Raw genomic sequence first — 18,656 nt, 5'->3', positions numbered from 1 at the left:
ACCTACGGGCTCATAGAACATTCTATTGCGAAAACATTGGCACAAAAATGAATGACGTACATTCAATAATAATGTCAGGACAGTGAAATAATTATAAACTTTCAAAGCGCTGTATCGCTCATGTGTCATCGTGTCACCAATACTGGGTAACAGTTCCGCCACTTCCCACACTCTTGCGGGTGGGCCGCGACCATTATTCTACGTTTATATTCATATCACCGTGTTGGGAATTTCATTGCGAGTCTATTGATACTAAAATTATCGCTGTAGGACAAGTGTGAAAGTGATAACAATCCCAAGAGTAAAAACATTTTGTTGCTCTTGGGCACTCACGGCGAGTCATCTATGTAGGTATTTATTTGGTGCTGGTATCCATATAACTTTTTGTGACCGTTTTTACTGATGTTCTTCTAGAGAATGTTATTGCGAACACGTTGGTACCAAAATAAAATACATAGCTCGAGAACTAAGGTCAGGAGATTAAAAAGAGTATACACATTTTTGTTTTGACGCTTAAGGTTATTGTGAGTACTCATCGCCTGCCTAGAAACTGGAATTAAACTGGAAACTGGAACTAGTAATTCCATCTATCATCATACTATCATACAAGAGGAGCCACACATCTATGGATCATCCAATAAAATCAGCAGACTTCTAGATGTTACTACTGCTCGGCTTAGACTCGGTTACAAGTATCTCTGGGAATTCTCATTATCTGCTGATGTAGACCTGACCAAATGTAAACTGTGTCAACAAAATTATTCGCACACCCTCCGTCACTATGTGATGGAGTGCGAAAAGATACATGAATTTAGAGACAATTCTATAACCAATGTTCCAACGATGTGTCAATATTTCATTCAAAATGATCTGCTACCAGAAATTTTAGCCAAATATCCCCAGTTTGCTAACTGTAGATAACAACTAAGTGATTGTAACGTATCCACCGCTGCCCACTGGGGGCGGTGTGCAGGACAAACATATAAATTTTGATACTAGCTCTCCACATATGTCAGTTGCTTAATTTAGAACCTGTACTTGAGGTCGATCTCGAACCCATTGTTGATGTGATGACTTATATTGAATTTTGTAACTAGCTCATCAAGATTGTAACTTGCTTAGCTAAATGAATTGTGGGGTTCAGTCCCTGAGCCCATTATGTGCCTCTGTAACCCTTTCCACTACCGCCCACAAGATGGGTATGGGGTGCATAATAAATGAACTAAACTAACTAACTCATATTGAACTGTTCCATCTCATGTTGGAATAGTGCTCAACGAGGTGGCGGATGACTTGGCCAAACGTGCCACATCAAAACCACAAGTTGACATTGAATGTGAATTAACAATGAGACAAGTAAGATTTATACTAATACATTTATACTAACTCTGTTGAGCATTGACCATTTATACATCAAATCTGTTGATGTGAGCACTTTAGTTTAGTCTGCCATTTAAAGAAAAAAAGAGCATATCAATGGTATATCACAGAAAACGAATTTATCATAAACTCATGTATTTGTCTTATCATATTGAACTGCATCCATATTTTTAATATATAACAACAAGAATATACAAATTTCTTTAAATCCACTACCATGTTGGAATCTGTGGAAATGAATGAGCAAATGTGCTGGCTGAAGGCGCTGAAGGAAACCACATTGGTTTCATTTTGGATACAAATATATGTCCATGGAGATTCAAAATGGAAACTAATTATATAGTTGAACCTGCAGAGAGGAGTTTAAGAATCTGTGTTGAGAGTGATGGACACAGCCTTCACAATTATACTTCAGAGAATGAAAACATCTAAGAGTCATTAGAAATATGTGTAGAATAATAAACCCTACATTGTTTGAGTTAGCGAAAACACCATTTGTCATATATAGATACTAGCTGTTCCTAAAGATTCACCAATTTTGCACCAGCAAGATAACATATAAGATTTTAAGAGTTGACGAATGTTAATCTTCTTGTTTGATAAACTGTGAACTTGAGACATAGTTAATAAGAACATTCCAATATATAACACAACAAAAAGTTTTCAGATTCTTTCACACCACTTTCCAGCAACTTTTATAATTTATATAAATTATTTTAGGGAATAATACATAAATTATATATTTAAACATGATATACTGTTTAGTGGAATGCATAAGGAGTCAAATTGTGTTAAAAAGAGCGATTTTTAGAAAATTTGGAAAACTACTTTTTTCTGTTCATATTATAACTAAATGGATTTTAAAGGTTTCACTCAGCCAATATATATCATTCACAATTTATTAATGAATTTTACAAAAAAACACCATAAATTTTATATTTAAACATGTAAAAACTATTTGTTTTACATTTGGAACAAAATAATTGTAGAAAAACAATTTAAAATAAAACCTTTGTGTTTGGATTTTTTGAGTAAAAGTTTCTCAAAGGCTCTCCTGCACCATTCTCAATGCAAATCATTCCCACACCTATGGGAAGAGATAGGCGAACGTTGTCTAGATGATTTGTGTTTGCTGGGTTTTCAGTTGCATATAGTCCTGGGGACAATTCAGGCTTGTTCACATTTGTCTTCCTCACGTGTGCCCCAGAAAATGAGGTGATTTGATACAATACCATGCCAAAATTACCAACTGATTGCCGGCGGGGGGGATTGAAATAGCGTCAGCTGCCATCCTCTTTTCTCCGTTCGTGTTGGTCGAGAGGTTAAGGGATCCTGTACGCCAGCAGAGTGCTCCTGGCAGTATGAGTTCGAGTCACTTCTGGGGTGTGAGTTTACAGTTGCATATAGTCTTGGTGAAAATTCAGGCTTGTTCGCATATGTGTTCCTCACGTGTGCCCCAAAGAATGAGGTGATTTGATAAAATACCATATCTTGAGATTATCTTGAGAGGGTTTCGGGGCTTTTTTGTGTCACCGTGGCCCGGTCCTCGACCAGGCCTCCACCCTCAGGAAGCAGCCCGTGACAGCTGACTAACACCCAGGTACCTATTTACTGCTAGGTAACAGGGGCATAGGGTGAAAGAAACTCTGCCGATTGTTTTTCGCCAGCACCTGGCATCGAACCCAGGACCATAGGATCACAAGTCCAGCGTGCTGTCCGCTCGGCTCCATGCCCAAGATTACCAACCAAGTGTCTATTTCCATCCCCCCGCCGGCACTCGGTTGGTAATCTTTGGAATGGTATTTAATCAAATCACCTTATTCTTTTGGGCACATGTGAGGAACACAAATGCTAACAAGCCTGAATGGTCCCCAGGACTATATGCAACTGAAAACTCACACCCCAGAAGTGACTTGAACCCATACTGTCTGGAGCCCTCTGCTGGTAGACAGGATCCCTCAACTGCTCGACCAACACGACCGGACAAAAGAGGATGGCAGCTGAGGCTATTTCCATTCCCCCACCGGCACTCGGTTGGTAATCTTGGGCATGGAGCCAGTCTGCCGAGCGGACAGCACACTGGACTTGTGATCCTGTGGTCCTGGGTTCGATCCCAGGCGCCGGCGAGAAACAATGGGCAGAGTTTCTTTCATCCTATGCCCCTGTTACCTAGCAGTAATTAGTTACCCGGGTGTTAGTCAGCTGTCACAGGCTGCTTCCTGGGGGTGGAGGCCTGGTCGCGGACCGGGCCGCTGGGACACTAAAAAGCTTCGAAATCATCTCAAGATAATCTCAAGATATGGTATTTTATCAAACCACCTCATTAATTGGGGCACACGTGAGGAACACAAATGCGAACATGCCTGAATTTTCACCAAGACTATATGCAACTGTAAACTCACACCCCAGAAGTGACTCGAGCCCATACTGCCAGGAGCACTCTGCTGGCGTACAGGATCCCTTAACTGCTCGACCAACACGACCGGACAAAAGAGGATGGCAGCCGACACTATTTCAATCCCCCCGCCGGCACTCGGTTGGTAATCTTGGGCATGGTATTTTATCAAATCACCTCGCTTTTTTGGGCACACATTAGGAAGACAAATGCGAACAAGCCTGAATGGTCTCCAGGACTACGTGCAACTGAAAACTCACACCCCACATGTGACTCGAACCCATACTGCCAGGAGCACTCTGCTGGTGTATAGGATCCCTTAACCATTCGACCACCACGACTGGACAAAAGAGGATGGCAACCGAGGCTATTTCCATCCCGCTGCCGGCACTCGGTTGGTAATCTTTGGCATGGTATTTTATCATATCACCTCATTCTTTGGGGCACACGTGACGAACACAAATGCGAACAAGCCTCAATGGTCCCCAGGACTATATGCAACTGAAAACTCACTGCCCAGAAGGGACTCGAACCCATACTGCCAGGAGCATTCGGCTGGCATACAGGATCCCTTAATCGCTCGACCAACACGACCGGACAAAAGAGAATGGCAGCCAAAGCTATTTTCTTCCCCCCGCCTGCACTCGGTTGGTAATCTTGGGCTTGGTATTTTACCAAATCACCTCATTCTTTGGGGCACACGTGAGGAACACAAATGCGAACAAGCCTGAATGGTCCCCAGGGCTATATGTGACTGAAAACTCACACCACAGAAGTGACTCGAACCCATACTCCCAGGAGCAACGCAACTGGTATCTACAGGACACCTTAATCCGCTTGATCATCACGACCGGACATAAGGAAGTGATAGCCAAAGCTATTTGAACCACTTCCCAGCCGGCTCCTGGATGGTAGTCTTGGGGATAGCGTTTTATCAAATCACCTCATTCTTTGGGGCACACGTGTGGAACACAAATGCAAACAAGCCTGAATGGTCCCCAGGATTATATGCGACTGAAAACCCACAGCCCAGAAGTGACTCAAACCCATAATCCCAGGAGGAACGCAACTGGTATCTACAGGACGCCTTAATCCGCTTGACTATCGCGACCGGACATAAGGAAGTGATAGCCGAAGCTATTTGAACCACTTCCCTGCCGGCACTTGGATGGTAATCTTGGGCATAGTATTTAATCAAATAACCTCATTCTTTGGGGCACACGTGAGGACCACAAATGCGAACAAGCCTGAATGGTCCCCAGGACTATATGCGACAGAAAACTCACACCCCAGAAGTGACTCGAACCCATACTCCCAGGAGCAACGCAACTGGTATCTACAGGACGTCTTAATCCGCTTGACCATCACGACCGGACATAAGGAAGTGATAGCCAAAGCTATTTGAACCACTTCCCCGCCGGCACCCAGATGGTAATCTTGGGCAGAGCGTTTTATCAAATCACCTCATTCTTTGGGGCACACGCGTGGAACACAAATGTGAACAAGCCTGAATGGTCCCCAGGATTATATGCGACTGAAAACCCACACCCCAGAAGTGACTCAAACCCATAATCCCAGGAGCAATGCAATTGGTAACTACAGGACGCCTTAATCCGCTTGACCATCTCGACCGGACATAAGGAAGAGATAGCCGAAGCTATTTGAACCACTTCCCCGCTGACACTCGGATGGTAATCTTGGACATAGCATTTTATCAAATTATCTCATTCTTTGGGGCACACGTGAGGAACACAAATGCGAACAAACCTGAATGGTCCCCAGGACTATATGCAACTGAAAACTCGCACCCCAGAAGTGACTTGAACCCATACTCCCAGGAACAACGCAACTGGTATCTACAGGACGCCTTAATCCGCTTGATCATCACGACCGGACATAAGGAAGTGATAGCCAAAGCTATTTGAACCACTTCCCAGCCGGCACCTGGATGGTAGTCTTGGGGATAGCGTTTTATCAAATCACCTCATTCTTTGGGGCACACGTGTGAAACACAAATGCAAACAAGCATGAATGGTCCCCAGGATTATATTCGACTAAAAACCCACAGCCCAGAAGTGACTCAAACCCATAATCCCAGGAGCAACGCAACTGGTATCTACAGGACACCTTAATCCGCTTGACCATCGTGACTGGACATAAGGAAGTGATAGCCGAAGCTATTTGAACCACTTCCGCGCTGGCACTCGGATGGTAATCTTGGGCATAGCATTTAATCGAATAACCTCATTCTTTGGGGCACACGTGAGGAACACAAATGCGAACAAGCCTGAATGGTCCCCAGGACTATATGCGACAGAAAACTCACACCCCAGAAGTGACTTGAACCCATACTCCCAGGAGCAACGCAACTGGTATCTGCAGTACGCATTAATCCGCTTGACCATCACGAACGGACATAAGGAAGTGATAGCCAAAGGTATTTGAACCACTTCCTCGCCGGCACCCAGATGGTAATCTTGGGCAGAGCGTTTTATCAAATCACCTCATTCTTTGGGGCACACGTGTGGAACACAAATGTGAACAAGCCTGAATGGTCCCCAGGATTATATGCGACTGAAAACCCACACCCCAGAAGTGACTCAAACCCATAATCCCAGGAGCAACGCAATTGGTATCTACAGGACGCCTTAATCCGCTTGACCATCTCGACCTGACATAAGGAAGAGATAGCCGAAGCTGTTTGAACCACTTCCCCGCCGACACTCGGATGGTAATCTTGGACATAGCATTTTATCAAATCATCTCATTCTTTGGGGCACACGTGAGGAACACAAATGCGAACATGCCTGAATGGACCCCAGGACTATATGCAACTGAAAACTCGCACCCCAGAAGTGACTAGAACCCATACTCCCAGGAACAACGCAACTGGTATCTACAGGACGCCTTAATCCGCTTGATCATCACGACCGGACATAAGGAAGTGATAGACAAAGCTATTTGAACCACTTCCCTGCCGGCACCTGGATGGTAGTCTTGGGGATAGCGTTTTATCAAATCACCTCATTCTTTGGGGCACACGTGTGGAACACAAATGCAAACAAGCCTGAATGGTCCCCAGGATTATATGCGACTGAAAACCCACAGCCCAGAAGTGACTCAAACCCATAATCCCAGGAGCAACGCAACTGGTATCTACAGGACGCCTTAATCCGCTTGTCCATCACGACCGGAGGAACACAAATGCTAACAAGCCTGAATGGTCCCCTGGACTATATGCAACTGAAAACTTACACCCCAGAAGTGACTCGAACCCATACTGTCAGGAGCCCTCTGCTGGTAGACAGTGTCCCTTAACTGCTCGACCAACACGACCGGACAAAAGAGGATGGCAGCTGAGGCTATTTCCATTCCCCCGCCGGCACTCGGTTGGTAATCTTGGGCATGGACCCGGTCGGCCGATCGGACAGCATGCTGGACTTGTGATCCTGTGGTCCTGGGTTCGATCCCAGGCACCGGCGAGAAGCAATTCGCAGAGTTTCTTTCATCCTATGCCCCTGTTACCTAGCAGTAAATAGTTACCTGGGTGTTAGTCAGCTGTCATGGGCTGCTTCCTGGGAGTGGAGGCCTGGTCGAGGACCGGGCCGCTGGGACACTAAAAAGCTTTGAAATCATCTCAAGATAATCTCAAGATACGGTATTTTATCAAACCACCTCATTCATTGGGGCACACGTGAGGAACACAAAGGCGAAAAAACCTGAATTTTCATCAAGACTATATACAACTGTAAACTCACACCCCAGAAGTGACTCGAACCCATACTGCCAGGAGCACCCTGCTGGCATACAGGATCCCTTAACCACGCGACCAACATGACCGGACAAAAGAGGATGGCAGCCGAGGCTATTTCCATCCCCCCGCCGGCACTCGGTTGGTAATCATGGGCTTGGTATTTTACCAAATCACCTCATTCTTTGTGGCACACGTGAGGAACACAAATGCGAACAAGCCTGAATGGTCCCCAGGGTTATAAGCGACTAAAAACTCACACCACAGAAATGACTCAAACCCATACTCCCAGGAGAAACGCAACTGGTATCTACAGGACGCCTTAATCCATTTGACCATCACGACCGGATATAAGGAAGTGAAAGCCGAAGCGATTTGAACCACTTCCTTGCTGGCACTCGGATGGGAATCTTTGGCAAAGCATTTTATCAAATCACCTCATTCTTTGGGGCACACGTGAGGAACACAAATGCGAACAAGCCTGAATGGTCCCCTGAACTATATGCGACTAAAAACTCACACCCCAGAATTGACTCGAGCCCATACTCCCAGGAGCAACGCAACTTGTATCTACAGAACACCTTAATCCATTTGACCATCACGACCGGACATAAGGAAGTGATAGCCGAAGCTATTTGAACCACTTCCCTGCCGGCACTTGGATGGTAATCTTGGGCATAGCATTTTAACAAATCACCTCATTCTTTGGGGCACACATGTGGAACACAAATGTGAACAAGCCTGAATGGTCCCCAGGATTGTATGTGACTGAAAACCCACACCCCAGAAGTGACTCAAACCCATAATCCCAGGAGCAACGCAACTGGTATCTACAGGACGCCTTAATCCGCTTGACCATCATGACCGGACATATGGAAGTGATAGCCGAAGTTATTTGAACCACTTCCTCGCCGACACTCGGATGGTAATCTTGAGCATAGCATTTTATCAAATCACCTCATTCTTTGGGGCACACGTGAGGAACACAAATGCGAACAAGCCTGAATGGTGAAGTGAGGTGAGTTACAATACGTATTGTAACTCATCTCACTTCACCATTCTCTCCTGCCTATTTATACCCATCACTCGATCTGTAAAATCAGTCCTTCTGAAGATGTATTAATATACGAAAGTACTTAAGGAAATTCCTGTTTCATTTTTCTTCCGTGGTCTGACATTGATATATATATATATATATATATATATATATATATATATATATATATATATATATATATATATATATATATATATATATATATATATATATATATATATATATATATATACATATATTATTAAATATGACCCAAAAAGTAAGATTAATAATTCTAACACGAATTTTCTCAATCTTTCGTACATTATGCTTCACTGTTGGAGGTAAATCAAAAATTAATTCTCCAAAATTCATTTTTATTTCTAGTCTGACGCGACACGGGCGCGTTTCGTAAAACTTATTACATTTTCAAAGACTTTAGTTCACAAATACACAACTGAATAGAACTTACGTATCTCAGATTTTATATCTACATTTGAGTGAGGTGGGAGGGGTGATGTGGCATTAACACAAGACAGAACAAGAGGGGATATTAATAATGTATTAAAAGTATCAACACAAGACAGAACACAAACAATGGGTATTGAATAGAAGTGTTTGTAGAAAGCCTATTGGTCCATATTTCTTGATGCTTCTATATTGGAGCGGAGTCTTGAGGTGGGAAGAATATAGTTGTGCAATAATTGGCTGTTGATTGCTGGTGTTGACTTCTTGATGTGTAGTGCCTCGCAAACGTCAAGCCGCCTGCTTTCGCTGTATCTATCAATGATTTCTGTGTTGTTTACTAGGATTTCTCTGGCGATGGTTTGGTTGTGGGAAGAGATTATATGTTCCTTAATGGAGCCCTGTTGCTTATGCATCGTTAAACGCCTAGAAAGAGATGTTGTTGTCTTGCCTATATACTGGGTTTTTTGGAGCTTACAGTCCCCAAGTGGGCATTTGAAGGCATAGACGACGTTAGTCTCTTTTAAAGCGTTCTGTTTTGTGTCTGGAGAGTTTCTCATGCCAAAGTGTTGCCAGAACGTTGTAGTATTTTTATAAATTTTTCAAAAATATTCGATTTTTCCGAATTTTTGCGTTTGATATGCCCCCTTAGTGGTAGCCTTTGCAAGGTCACACTCAAAAGATCAGGAATCAGGCAGGTACTTATTGTTATCACTCAATGCTTTCAGTATAATGTAGCCACAAGATCAATGGAGGGAATGATATAAACACAAAGATAGTTTTGTATTTTACTTAAAATGTATGAAAGATGTCACAAAGGCCAAACAACAACAAATAAATCAATAAATCCTGACGCGGCCGGTAATTCCCACGAATAGTCTGCGATCACGTAGGTGGCAACACCTCCCCCTCCTCATCAAGTGTCAAGAACAGCTGATCGCCTGCCCCCTCGCGCGGAAGCTCTTTGCTTGTTTTCAGATTCACGCGCGCTTTTTCTTTAAGTTCTCCAATATTACTATGAACTCGCACACACGATATTGGCTACAATAGCACGTATCACTTGGTTACACTGTACTCAGGCTCAAACAGTCTTTTCTACAATCAATGCTACAATGACTCACTGTAATGGCTTTACACTGTTACTCATCCAACAATATACTATGAAATATTAACACTGGAGTTTTCAGTACTTTCTCTCGTGGGCGATAACGCAATAATTCACTGTACTCACAAATGACCAATCACTGCATAAACATAGCATATATAATGTAGATACATCAAATATCAATACATGGAAAATAAATGATTTCTGGGCACACAGCCTAACTTTCAAATACTGGCATAATATTATATATAATTTACCACTATATGTTCATATCAAAATCTATAGAAAGATATACACCGCACAGTAAATTTATCACTTGTTCCTGGTGCCTGTACACACCAATAATCAACATGAATATTACAAGTACTCTTGATAGTACTGTCTTGCACACTGGTGCTTTACCGTGACATGGGTGAGACTTGCTCACGACATATAAAATCCTCAGGCTAGATAATATAGCCGAATAACATAGCTAACTAAAGGGGAATGGGGAGGGAACTAGAAACACCTACTTCCCCCTATGCTCCGATGAGAATCGAGATGTAGCTCCTGGTCCTCGTGTCGGGAACGCCCCCACACTACACGTCGTCGTGTCCTACCAGAGCCTCTCGTCGTCCCACCGTTTAGCGCGTCGTCTCCGTGCCTCCTCACTGCAGGTCCGTCCTCCTCCTTAACTTCTTGAAGGTTGGAGTCGGTCTCCTGGCCGTCGTCTTCTCCCAGCAACGGCTGTCGCCTACGCCTCAGCTACAGTCGTCCGGTTTCCCCAAGTAGTCCTCTCTTCTTCAGCTACCCAGTGGCTCTGTCAGCCACTACGCTGTCACGAACTGGTGAACTGCCACATACGTCACTGCACGGCTTCACTGCTTCTTGCACAGCACCTGACTGGAGCACTTGTTGCTCAAATAACCATCAATTCCCTCTTCTGGTTCAACACATGAACTAGGGAAGACTTCTCAGAGTACTGGCGGACTTCAGGTGACGCGTAAATCCACGGGAGCGGGAAACAGCTGTCCAACTGACAAGACCAACCGTCGCACGTCCGACCTCTATGACGTGTCGTGTCTGACTGCTGGCGCCAGAGTGGCGCGCGGCCTGGACCCCCTTCCTTCGTGACATCATTCTCGCTACGGGAAGTTTTCATTGGCTCCCGGTGCCACATTGCTGTCGGTGACCAATCCGGTGCCACTGACGTCACACGGTTTTGGCGGGAGATCAGGGAGGCCAGCGCCATCTTGGCTCCCTAAAGGGCCTAAACCACAGGCCAAAATATTACTATTTCACAAATTTCTCGGCTCTCCGAGAACACTTCACTCTCTCCCATATATCAAATTGTAGCCTGCAACGTAGAGAATGCTTGGGAAAAGTAGACATGACTCTTACTGCAGGCGTGGGAGAATTATGGGGGGGGGAACACCGTCACAATATATATATATATATATATATATATATATATATATATATATATATATATATATATATATATATATATATATATATATATATATATATATATATATATATATATTATTATTAAATATGACCGACATTAAATATGTCTGAAATCAGGTACCTGTGTAAAAACACAGGTACACAGGTACCTGATGTCAGACATCTGCAGGAGCTGAAGGAGGCATTTGAGCAGAGTTCTGTGTTGCGTTTCACTTACGAGATGGAGAAGGATGGGAAGCTGCCCTTTCTAGATGTAACAGTCATGGAAAGGAGCGGAGTTTCCCACACTGCAGTCTACACTAAGGAAACAAACATAAGAAGGTGCCTGAATGCCAACAGTGACTGCCCGGATAGGTACAAGAGGAGTGTTGTTAACGCTTATGTCGACCGTGCTCTCAGCCACAGCTCAGATTGGATGCAAGTCGACGAAGAATTCTGTATGGTAAGGCAGGTTTTATTCAACAACGGCTTCTCCAATGGTTTCGTCGAAGACATCATAAGAAGGAAAGTGAAACGCCATGCAACCTTTGAAGAAACAACTAACACAACACCTATACCCCCTATTAGACTATTTTACAGGAACTTCTTTTCCACAGCTCATAAAACGGAGGAAAGGGTCTTGAAAGATATTGTTAATAGAAACGTTATCCCTACAGACAAAAATCAGAAGATACAACTGACGATTTACTATAAAACCAGAATAGCGGCCAGCCTACTCATGAGAAACTCTCCAGACACAAAGCAGAACGCTTTAAAAGAGACCAACGTCGTCTATGCCTTCAAATGCCCTCTTGGGGACTGTAAGCCTAAAAAAAAACAGTATATAGGCAAGACAACAACATCTCTTTCCAGGCCTTTAACGATGCATAAGCAACAGGGCTCTATTAAGGAACATATAATCTCTTCCCATAACCAAAACATCACCAGAGAAATCTTAGCAAACAACACAGAAATCATCGATAGATACGGCGATAGCAGGCGGCTTGACGTCTGCGAGGCACTACACATCAAGAAGTCAACACCAGCAATCAACAGCCAATTAATGCACAACTATATTCTACCCACTTCAAGACTCCACTCCAATATAGAAGCATCAAGAAATATGAACCAATAGGCTTTCTACAATTACTTCCATTCAATACCCATTGTTTTGTGTTCTGTCTTGTGTTTGAATTTAATACCCATTCAATACCCATTGTTGAAAGTTTGTTTTCACCTCATCCACCTCATCCAAATGTAGATATAAAATCGAAGATGTGTAAGCTCTATTCAGTTTCAGTTGTGTGTTTGTGTTTGTTTGTTTGTATAGCTGCCTGAGAGATATGTGTTGATATGTGTCTGAGTCTGTGGGATTTTACTGGCAAGGTTAGCACCAACCGATGAAAAGAAGCTTATAAATTCATTCGCCATTTCTAAATCAGCGTCAGTATTGAGCAAGCCACCAAGGCTGGTGCACGCAGCACGAGCTCACAGCACCGCTGTTCAGCTTGTGACCACAGCATCGCCTACGAATGCCATAATATATATGATACTTCTATTATTTAGCAGTGATAGTATTACTGAAGCCCCCTGACTGTGATAAAACTGACCAGGAATCTGGTAATAGCAGGATTGTGGTGATATTTAGCGCTGTGCTCCATGGAGGGAGGAGTAAGGCTGTGGAGGGAGGGTTGTGGCGTCGTCTTCTGACTGTGTGTGGCCACCATTTATTGACTGCACTCACCATACCAGCTTAGTGGTTTGCTATGGAGAACACAAATGTAGATACTTATATATAACGTGTGTATATTGTGAGATAACAGCGAGAGGAGTAGGCTGGGAGCCACCATTTTGGTGAAGAAGGAGCGTCGTCTGCACGACTTGGCATGTTGTTTACTGATGGCTACTATGGTCTTTGGGCACCATACCAGCATATTTGTACAGGTATGGTGAATAAAACAGGTAGATACTTATATATATAATGTGTGTATATAGCGTAATAACACCACAAACAATATTGTTGGAGGAGAAATATTAGTGCGTCTGGGCTTGAGGGCGCCCGCCGATCAGCTGACTATGTGAGTAGCTACGTCTTTGTGCCTTTACTCACCATACAAGCTTAGATGTACAGTTATGGTGAACAAAACATGTAAATACATATATATAACGTCTGTGTATAGTGAATAAATGCAAAAAAGTATTGTGGGAGGAGAATGAGGGCGAGTGAGGTGGTGTTGGGGAGGGAGTGGCAGTGAGAGGCTCGCTGGTGTTTGGCGGTCACTCCTAGTTGCTTTTTGACTCACAAGACCAACTTAGTAGTTCGTTATGGTGAACAAAACATGCAGATACTTATACATAATCTGTGTATATAGTGTAACAACAGCAAAACTATTTGTTTATTGTTTTATGAACATAATAATTGAATCACTAATATGCACACCTTAATTTTGAGTACAGCGATGATTCACACATTTTATTATATAAATATACCACAATTCACTGAATGGAATAATATTACTGCAAAAAAACTAAGAAAAAATCAGAGACATTGAAATAATTAGGTAATAATATATTTGTAGCAACTGCCGTCTGACAGCTTGGGCGGAGTAGACCTCGTCTGGCGAAGGCTCTGCCAACGCCCCTTTTTTGCCGCACTTCCCTACCCTATTGCGGCTAAAATATGCCACCTACGATTTTTTTGTTATTTTTTCCGTGATCAGGGAACAAAAATGAACACTTCTACAAGACGAAAGAATTTTTTGGATTTTTTTTTGTTGTGCCTGTGGCTGTGAATTCCATTTGGGCCTCTAGCAGTTGGGGAACCAAGACTTTTCTGCTTCCATATTAGCCTCGTGCTAATCGATTTTAAATTCTTCTTTTCGTTATCGATAGACACTATTTGATTATTATCCTCATAGTTGCTTATAGAATACATACCATTTATCAGGATTAATTTACTAATATTGTATAGAATCGGGAAAACGGATGCTATTTCTATAGCTTCATTTATCATCGGTATGTTTAATATTTCAGATAGAATATCTTGGTGGTTATACATTTCTCGTGAAAAATTAAGGTTTAATTGAATGGAACGCCAAAGAATATTATCGTTTATTACCGTGACAAGATTCTTATAGAACTGGGCGCAGAATATAAATTCGAAGATATGATTTGAAAGTGAAATAAATAATTGCATCATTTCAGATTTGGCCATTTCATTCCTGCAAAACATTTCTCTTATTGAAAGTTTGTCGAATGCTGATCTCAAATTCTTATTGTTGCATGTCCCGGCCAAGTAAGCATCGAGCTGAGTAGTGACAGCTTGGATGATCGAAGTAAGTTTATTCATTTGAGTTTCTTCATATTCTATGGGGTCCACCGAAGTCTCATCATGGTTAATCATCGACAAATGCATTCTTGTCTCACTTAATTCTGAAAGCATTTGTTTGTTGGAATCCTGGAGACTAGCATTTGTCTGTTGAATGGTCAACAGGTTAGAAGTTATTGTTTCATTTCTTTCTTGTAAGGTCTTAATGTTTAAATAATTTTGTTGTTGTAAAGCCAGTATTTCATGATTATCATTAGAAGGGGACTTACGAATCACTTTCAAGATAATGTAATAAAAGCGTTGTACATTATTTACATTCAAATCTCGCCTTATTTCTCTCTGGAATAATGTATATATAATAGTAACAAATGTATAAACTTTTATAACTTCCTCATTCGTTCCTTTATGATCTCTTTCCAGGTCAACAATTTGTCTTATTATAATTTGTTTAACTAAAACTATTGATGCCACCGCGTCTATTAACAATTTAGCAACATAATTAGGTTCGTCTAATTGGCGTTTTAAATTATCGTTTTCATTTACATAGGGCATTATTTGACGTTCGTGTTCATATACTGTTTCATCGATAATATTAGTTTTAAATTTTTCTAATATTTGATTAAATAAATTTCTTTCTTCCTCGTTTGTAAAAATATTAAGTATATTATTATTTTGGTGTGGTTCATTATTGTTAATACAATTTAAACGGGAAATCCTGTCTCTACTGCCCTTTTCACGTTCTTCGTGAATGTAGTTATCACGTTCGGTATTCAACTGATGAATGAACTTATTTATTATTGCTTCAATTTGTGATTTTCCTGTTGCTTTCGATTCATCATCATCTAAAAGAAACATGCTTGAAAAACAATGAATTATATCGCTATTCGATAATGTAGGTTTTTTATAAAGTCGCTCTAATGTTTCAATAATATATTTATTTGCTTCATTTATATTCTTTACTAATGTATTATATTCATCATAGTTTATTTTTTTAGAATTATCACAATCTGGTAGTTTTTGTTGACATTCCTCGAGATAATGTTTTTGGGATACTAATAGCTTATTATATTCTTCTTGGTCTGATTGTTTATCATAGTTGCATTTATGTAGGGCTTCTTGGCATTCCAGAAATTGCATATTCTGGTTCCTTATATCGTTTTCACATGCGGCTAATTTTAGTTGGTATTCCTTAAGAGACATTAAATTTGTATTTATTTTCCTATTTAATTCTTCTTGTTGTTGACGACTTATAGTTCATTGTTCATGTGCACTTTTTAGTTCCTTCTCGAGTGTAACATATTTAGATAATTTTCTAGTATTATTTGAATTTAATAAATTGGTTAGTTTTTCTTTTTCATCAGCTAAGTCTTTTATTTGTTTGTCTTTGTCTTCAGAGATATGTTGAATTTGTCTGTTTTTCTCATCTAACATAAATGCTTATTCTGTTTCATATTGTTTCTATTCATCATCATATTGTTTCTATTCATCATCATATTGGATTCTAAGCTTCATTAATTCAGTATTGTTTCGATCCTCTAGGCTATTTTTCAATTTATTTTGATTATCTTGAAGAGTTGATTTTTCCTTCTTTAAATACTCTATTTCATTTTCTTGGTCTCCTAATTTCTCTGAAAGCTGCACAATAATAAGTTGATAATTCTCTCACGTTTGTATTTAAATCTGTTATTGTGGCATCTTGATTTCCACATTTAATTTCTAATTCACTTTTTTCATTCTATTTTTTTCCATTATATTTTGTATTTAAATGAACTATTGTTTGTTTTTGTTGATTCCGACTTGTATGAGGATATGTTTCGGTAATTAATTTAATATATCGATCAGAGATAGGAAACAAATGAAGCATTTTATTCAATAATAGAATCATTCTTTTATCATCATCATTCCTAATAACAAAATTGCTAATAAGAGTTTTTATGAATATACGTTCTCCTAAACCCGAGGAACCATCGTCTGGGAATGTTATAGTATACAAGATTGTCCTAACAATTTCACTCATTTTTTAAATTATTGGTTTAATAGAATTCTATGATCAGGTGACAAAAATTAAGCAAGAAAAAGTAGGATGAGTGGACTGCATTTTCTTGGACTGTCGGAAAGACTTTGACACAGAGGCTGGTACATAAGTTGAAGAAAAAGGTAAAAGAAACTGGTAGGGTGCTACTAAGTGATGAGGGACTGTCTTATCAATATAGGTGAGACCACTGATTGGCATAATAAAGCCGCCAGTGGAGTCCCACAGGGCTTTGTACTCACTATATTCACAAGTCGTTATAGTGAGGGATGGGCGCTCACAAGAAATGCCAGGCCCACTTACTGTAGGGTGCGGGGGGGGGGGGGGGGATCATCGCCTGGCGGGTCAGGTAAACGATCGCGTATTTTCTTTTAGAGAAACTCATGAAACCTCAAATGGAAACGAACCATAGATTATTATTTGTAATGTGCATAATAGCTTATCCAAAACCCCAACTGCTTCTTATAATGATGCAATCATCTATGAAATTCAAATGATGCAATTCCTGAGGGAATTGTATTATATTATTATTATAATTTATAATATATATATATATATATATATATATATATATATATATATATATATATATATATATATATATATATATATATATATATATATATATATATATATATATATATATATATATATATATATATATATATATATATTATAGAATTATATATATTTTTACTAAAGGAAAGAGGGGTCAGAGATATGAGGATGACTCTTTCCATTTTGATTAAACTTTAATTGTTTTAAGAATCTTACTCATCCGGTATCAGAATAGGTTGTTTGTAAATAACATCTATAATTGAACGAAGAGCATATATGAAACAATGGAGGCAATTGAGGAATTTTATAAATCCTTAAACATTTTTAACCATTTTCATTTATCTGTTGTACATATTTTTTTTAGTTTTTCTTATTGTATATGGGGGGGGGGGGGTAATCATTAAAGTACTATATAACAATGCCTCAATCATTTTCAGATTCTTCTCATCAGCAAATACAACAGTTCAATGTAACTTTACAGTCTACTACATCATTACCAACATTTCAACCACAACATCACAAAGAAAGGCCCCCGAAAATAAATAATGAGAAGAAACATTATGAATGTTCAGGTTGCAGCTAAAAATTCAGATGGCTATGCTTCTTAAAGATACATATGAAAGTTCATACAGGCGAAGAACCTTACAAGTGTACTACATGTGGGGAAAATTCAGAGGGCTACGCTCCGTAAAGATTCATATGAGAGTTCATATGGGCGAAAAACCTTACAAGTGAATTACAGGTGCAAAAATTTTTAGTTTTAAATCATGTTTGATTAGACATTTGGTAAAACATACAGAGAAGAAGCCCTTTAAGTGTCCTATGTGCAGTAAACATTTTAAAGATAAATATAATTTGAAGACAAATCAGAAAATCCATAATGATGAGAAACCCTTTAAGTGTCCTACATGTGCTAAAAAATTCATCAACCATACTAGTCTGAAAAATCATCTCAAAATCCATACTGGTGAGAAACGCTTTAACCCTTACACTGCTCATGGGTCCTGGGGGACATTTACACCCCTGTGCGCAAGAAAAAAAAATAAAAAAAAATTTCGTCTTCTAAACATGTTAATTTGTGTCCCCTGAGCACAGGAAAAATAAAAAAAAATCGTAGGTGACATATTTTGGGCGCAATTGACCGAGGAAGTCTGGCAAAAAGTGAGCGTTGACAGAGC

The 18,656-nt window shown here is 40.4% G+C and overlaps 1 protein-coding gene across 1 annotated transcript; it reads right to left on the bottom strand.

The window, feature by feature from the left end:
• Positions 1–1,510: 1,510 nt before the first annotated feature.
• LOC138365577 (uncharacterized) lies at positions 1,511–16,088 on the bottom strand. The gene is made up of 2 exons (XM_069326053.1): positions 14,679–16,088; positions 1,511–1,645 (listed from the first exon to the last, which is right to left on the bottom strand). Exons 1-2 carry the CDS (start codon positions 16,086–16,088, stop codon positions 1,511–1,513), a joined length of 1,545 nt encoding a protein of 514 aa, XP_069182154.1.
• Positions 16,089–18,656: the final 2,568 nt, after the last annotated feature.

The sequence above is a fragment of the Procambarus clarkii genome, chromosome 17 (genome assembly GCF_040958095.1).
Source record: "Procambarus clarkii isolate CNS0578487 chromosome 17, FALCON_Pclarkii_2.0, whole genome shotgun sequence".
Taxonomy (NCBI): Eukaryota; Metazoa; Arthropoda; class Malacostraca; order Decapoda; family Cambaridae; genus Procambarus; species Procambarus clarkii.
Note: the sequence above shows the minus strand (reverse complement) of the source record. Positions and strands in the feature narration are given on the sequence as shown.

Bases quoted from the DNA above. Each gene is read 5' to 3' on its own strand.
- LOC138365577 (XM_069326053.1), bottom strand. From the start codon at position 16,088: ATGTCTCTTAAGGAATACCAACTAAAATTAGCCGCATGTGAAAACGAT. The intron at 1,646-14,678 runs GTAATAAACGAT...GGTTTCCTTCAG, and splicing joins TCTATAAGAATCTTGTCACG to CGCCTTCAGCCAGCACATTT.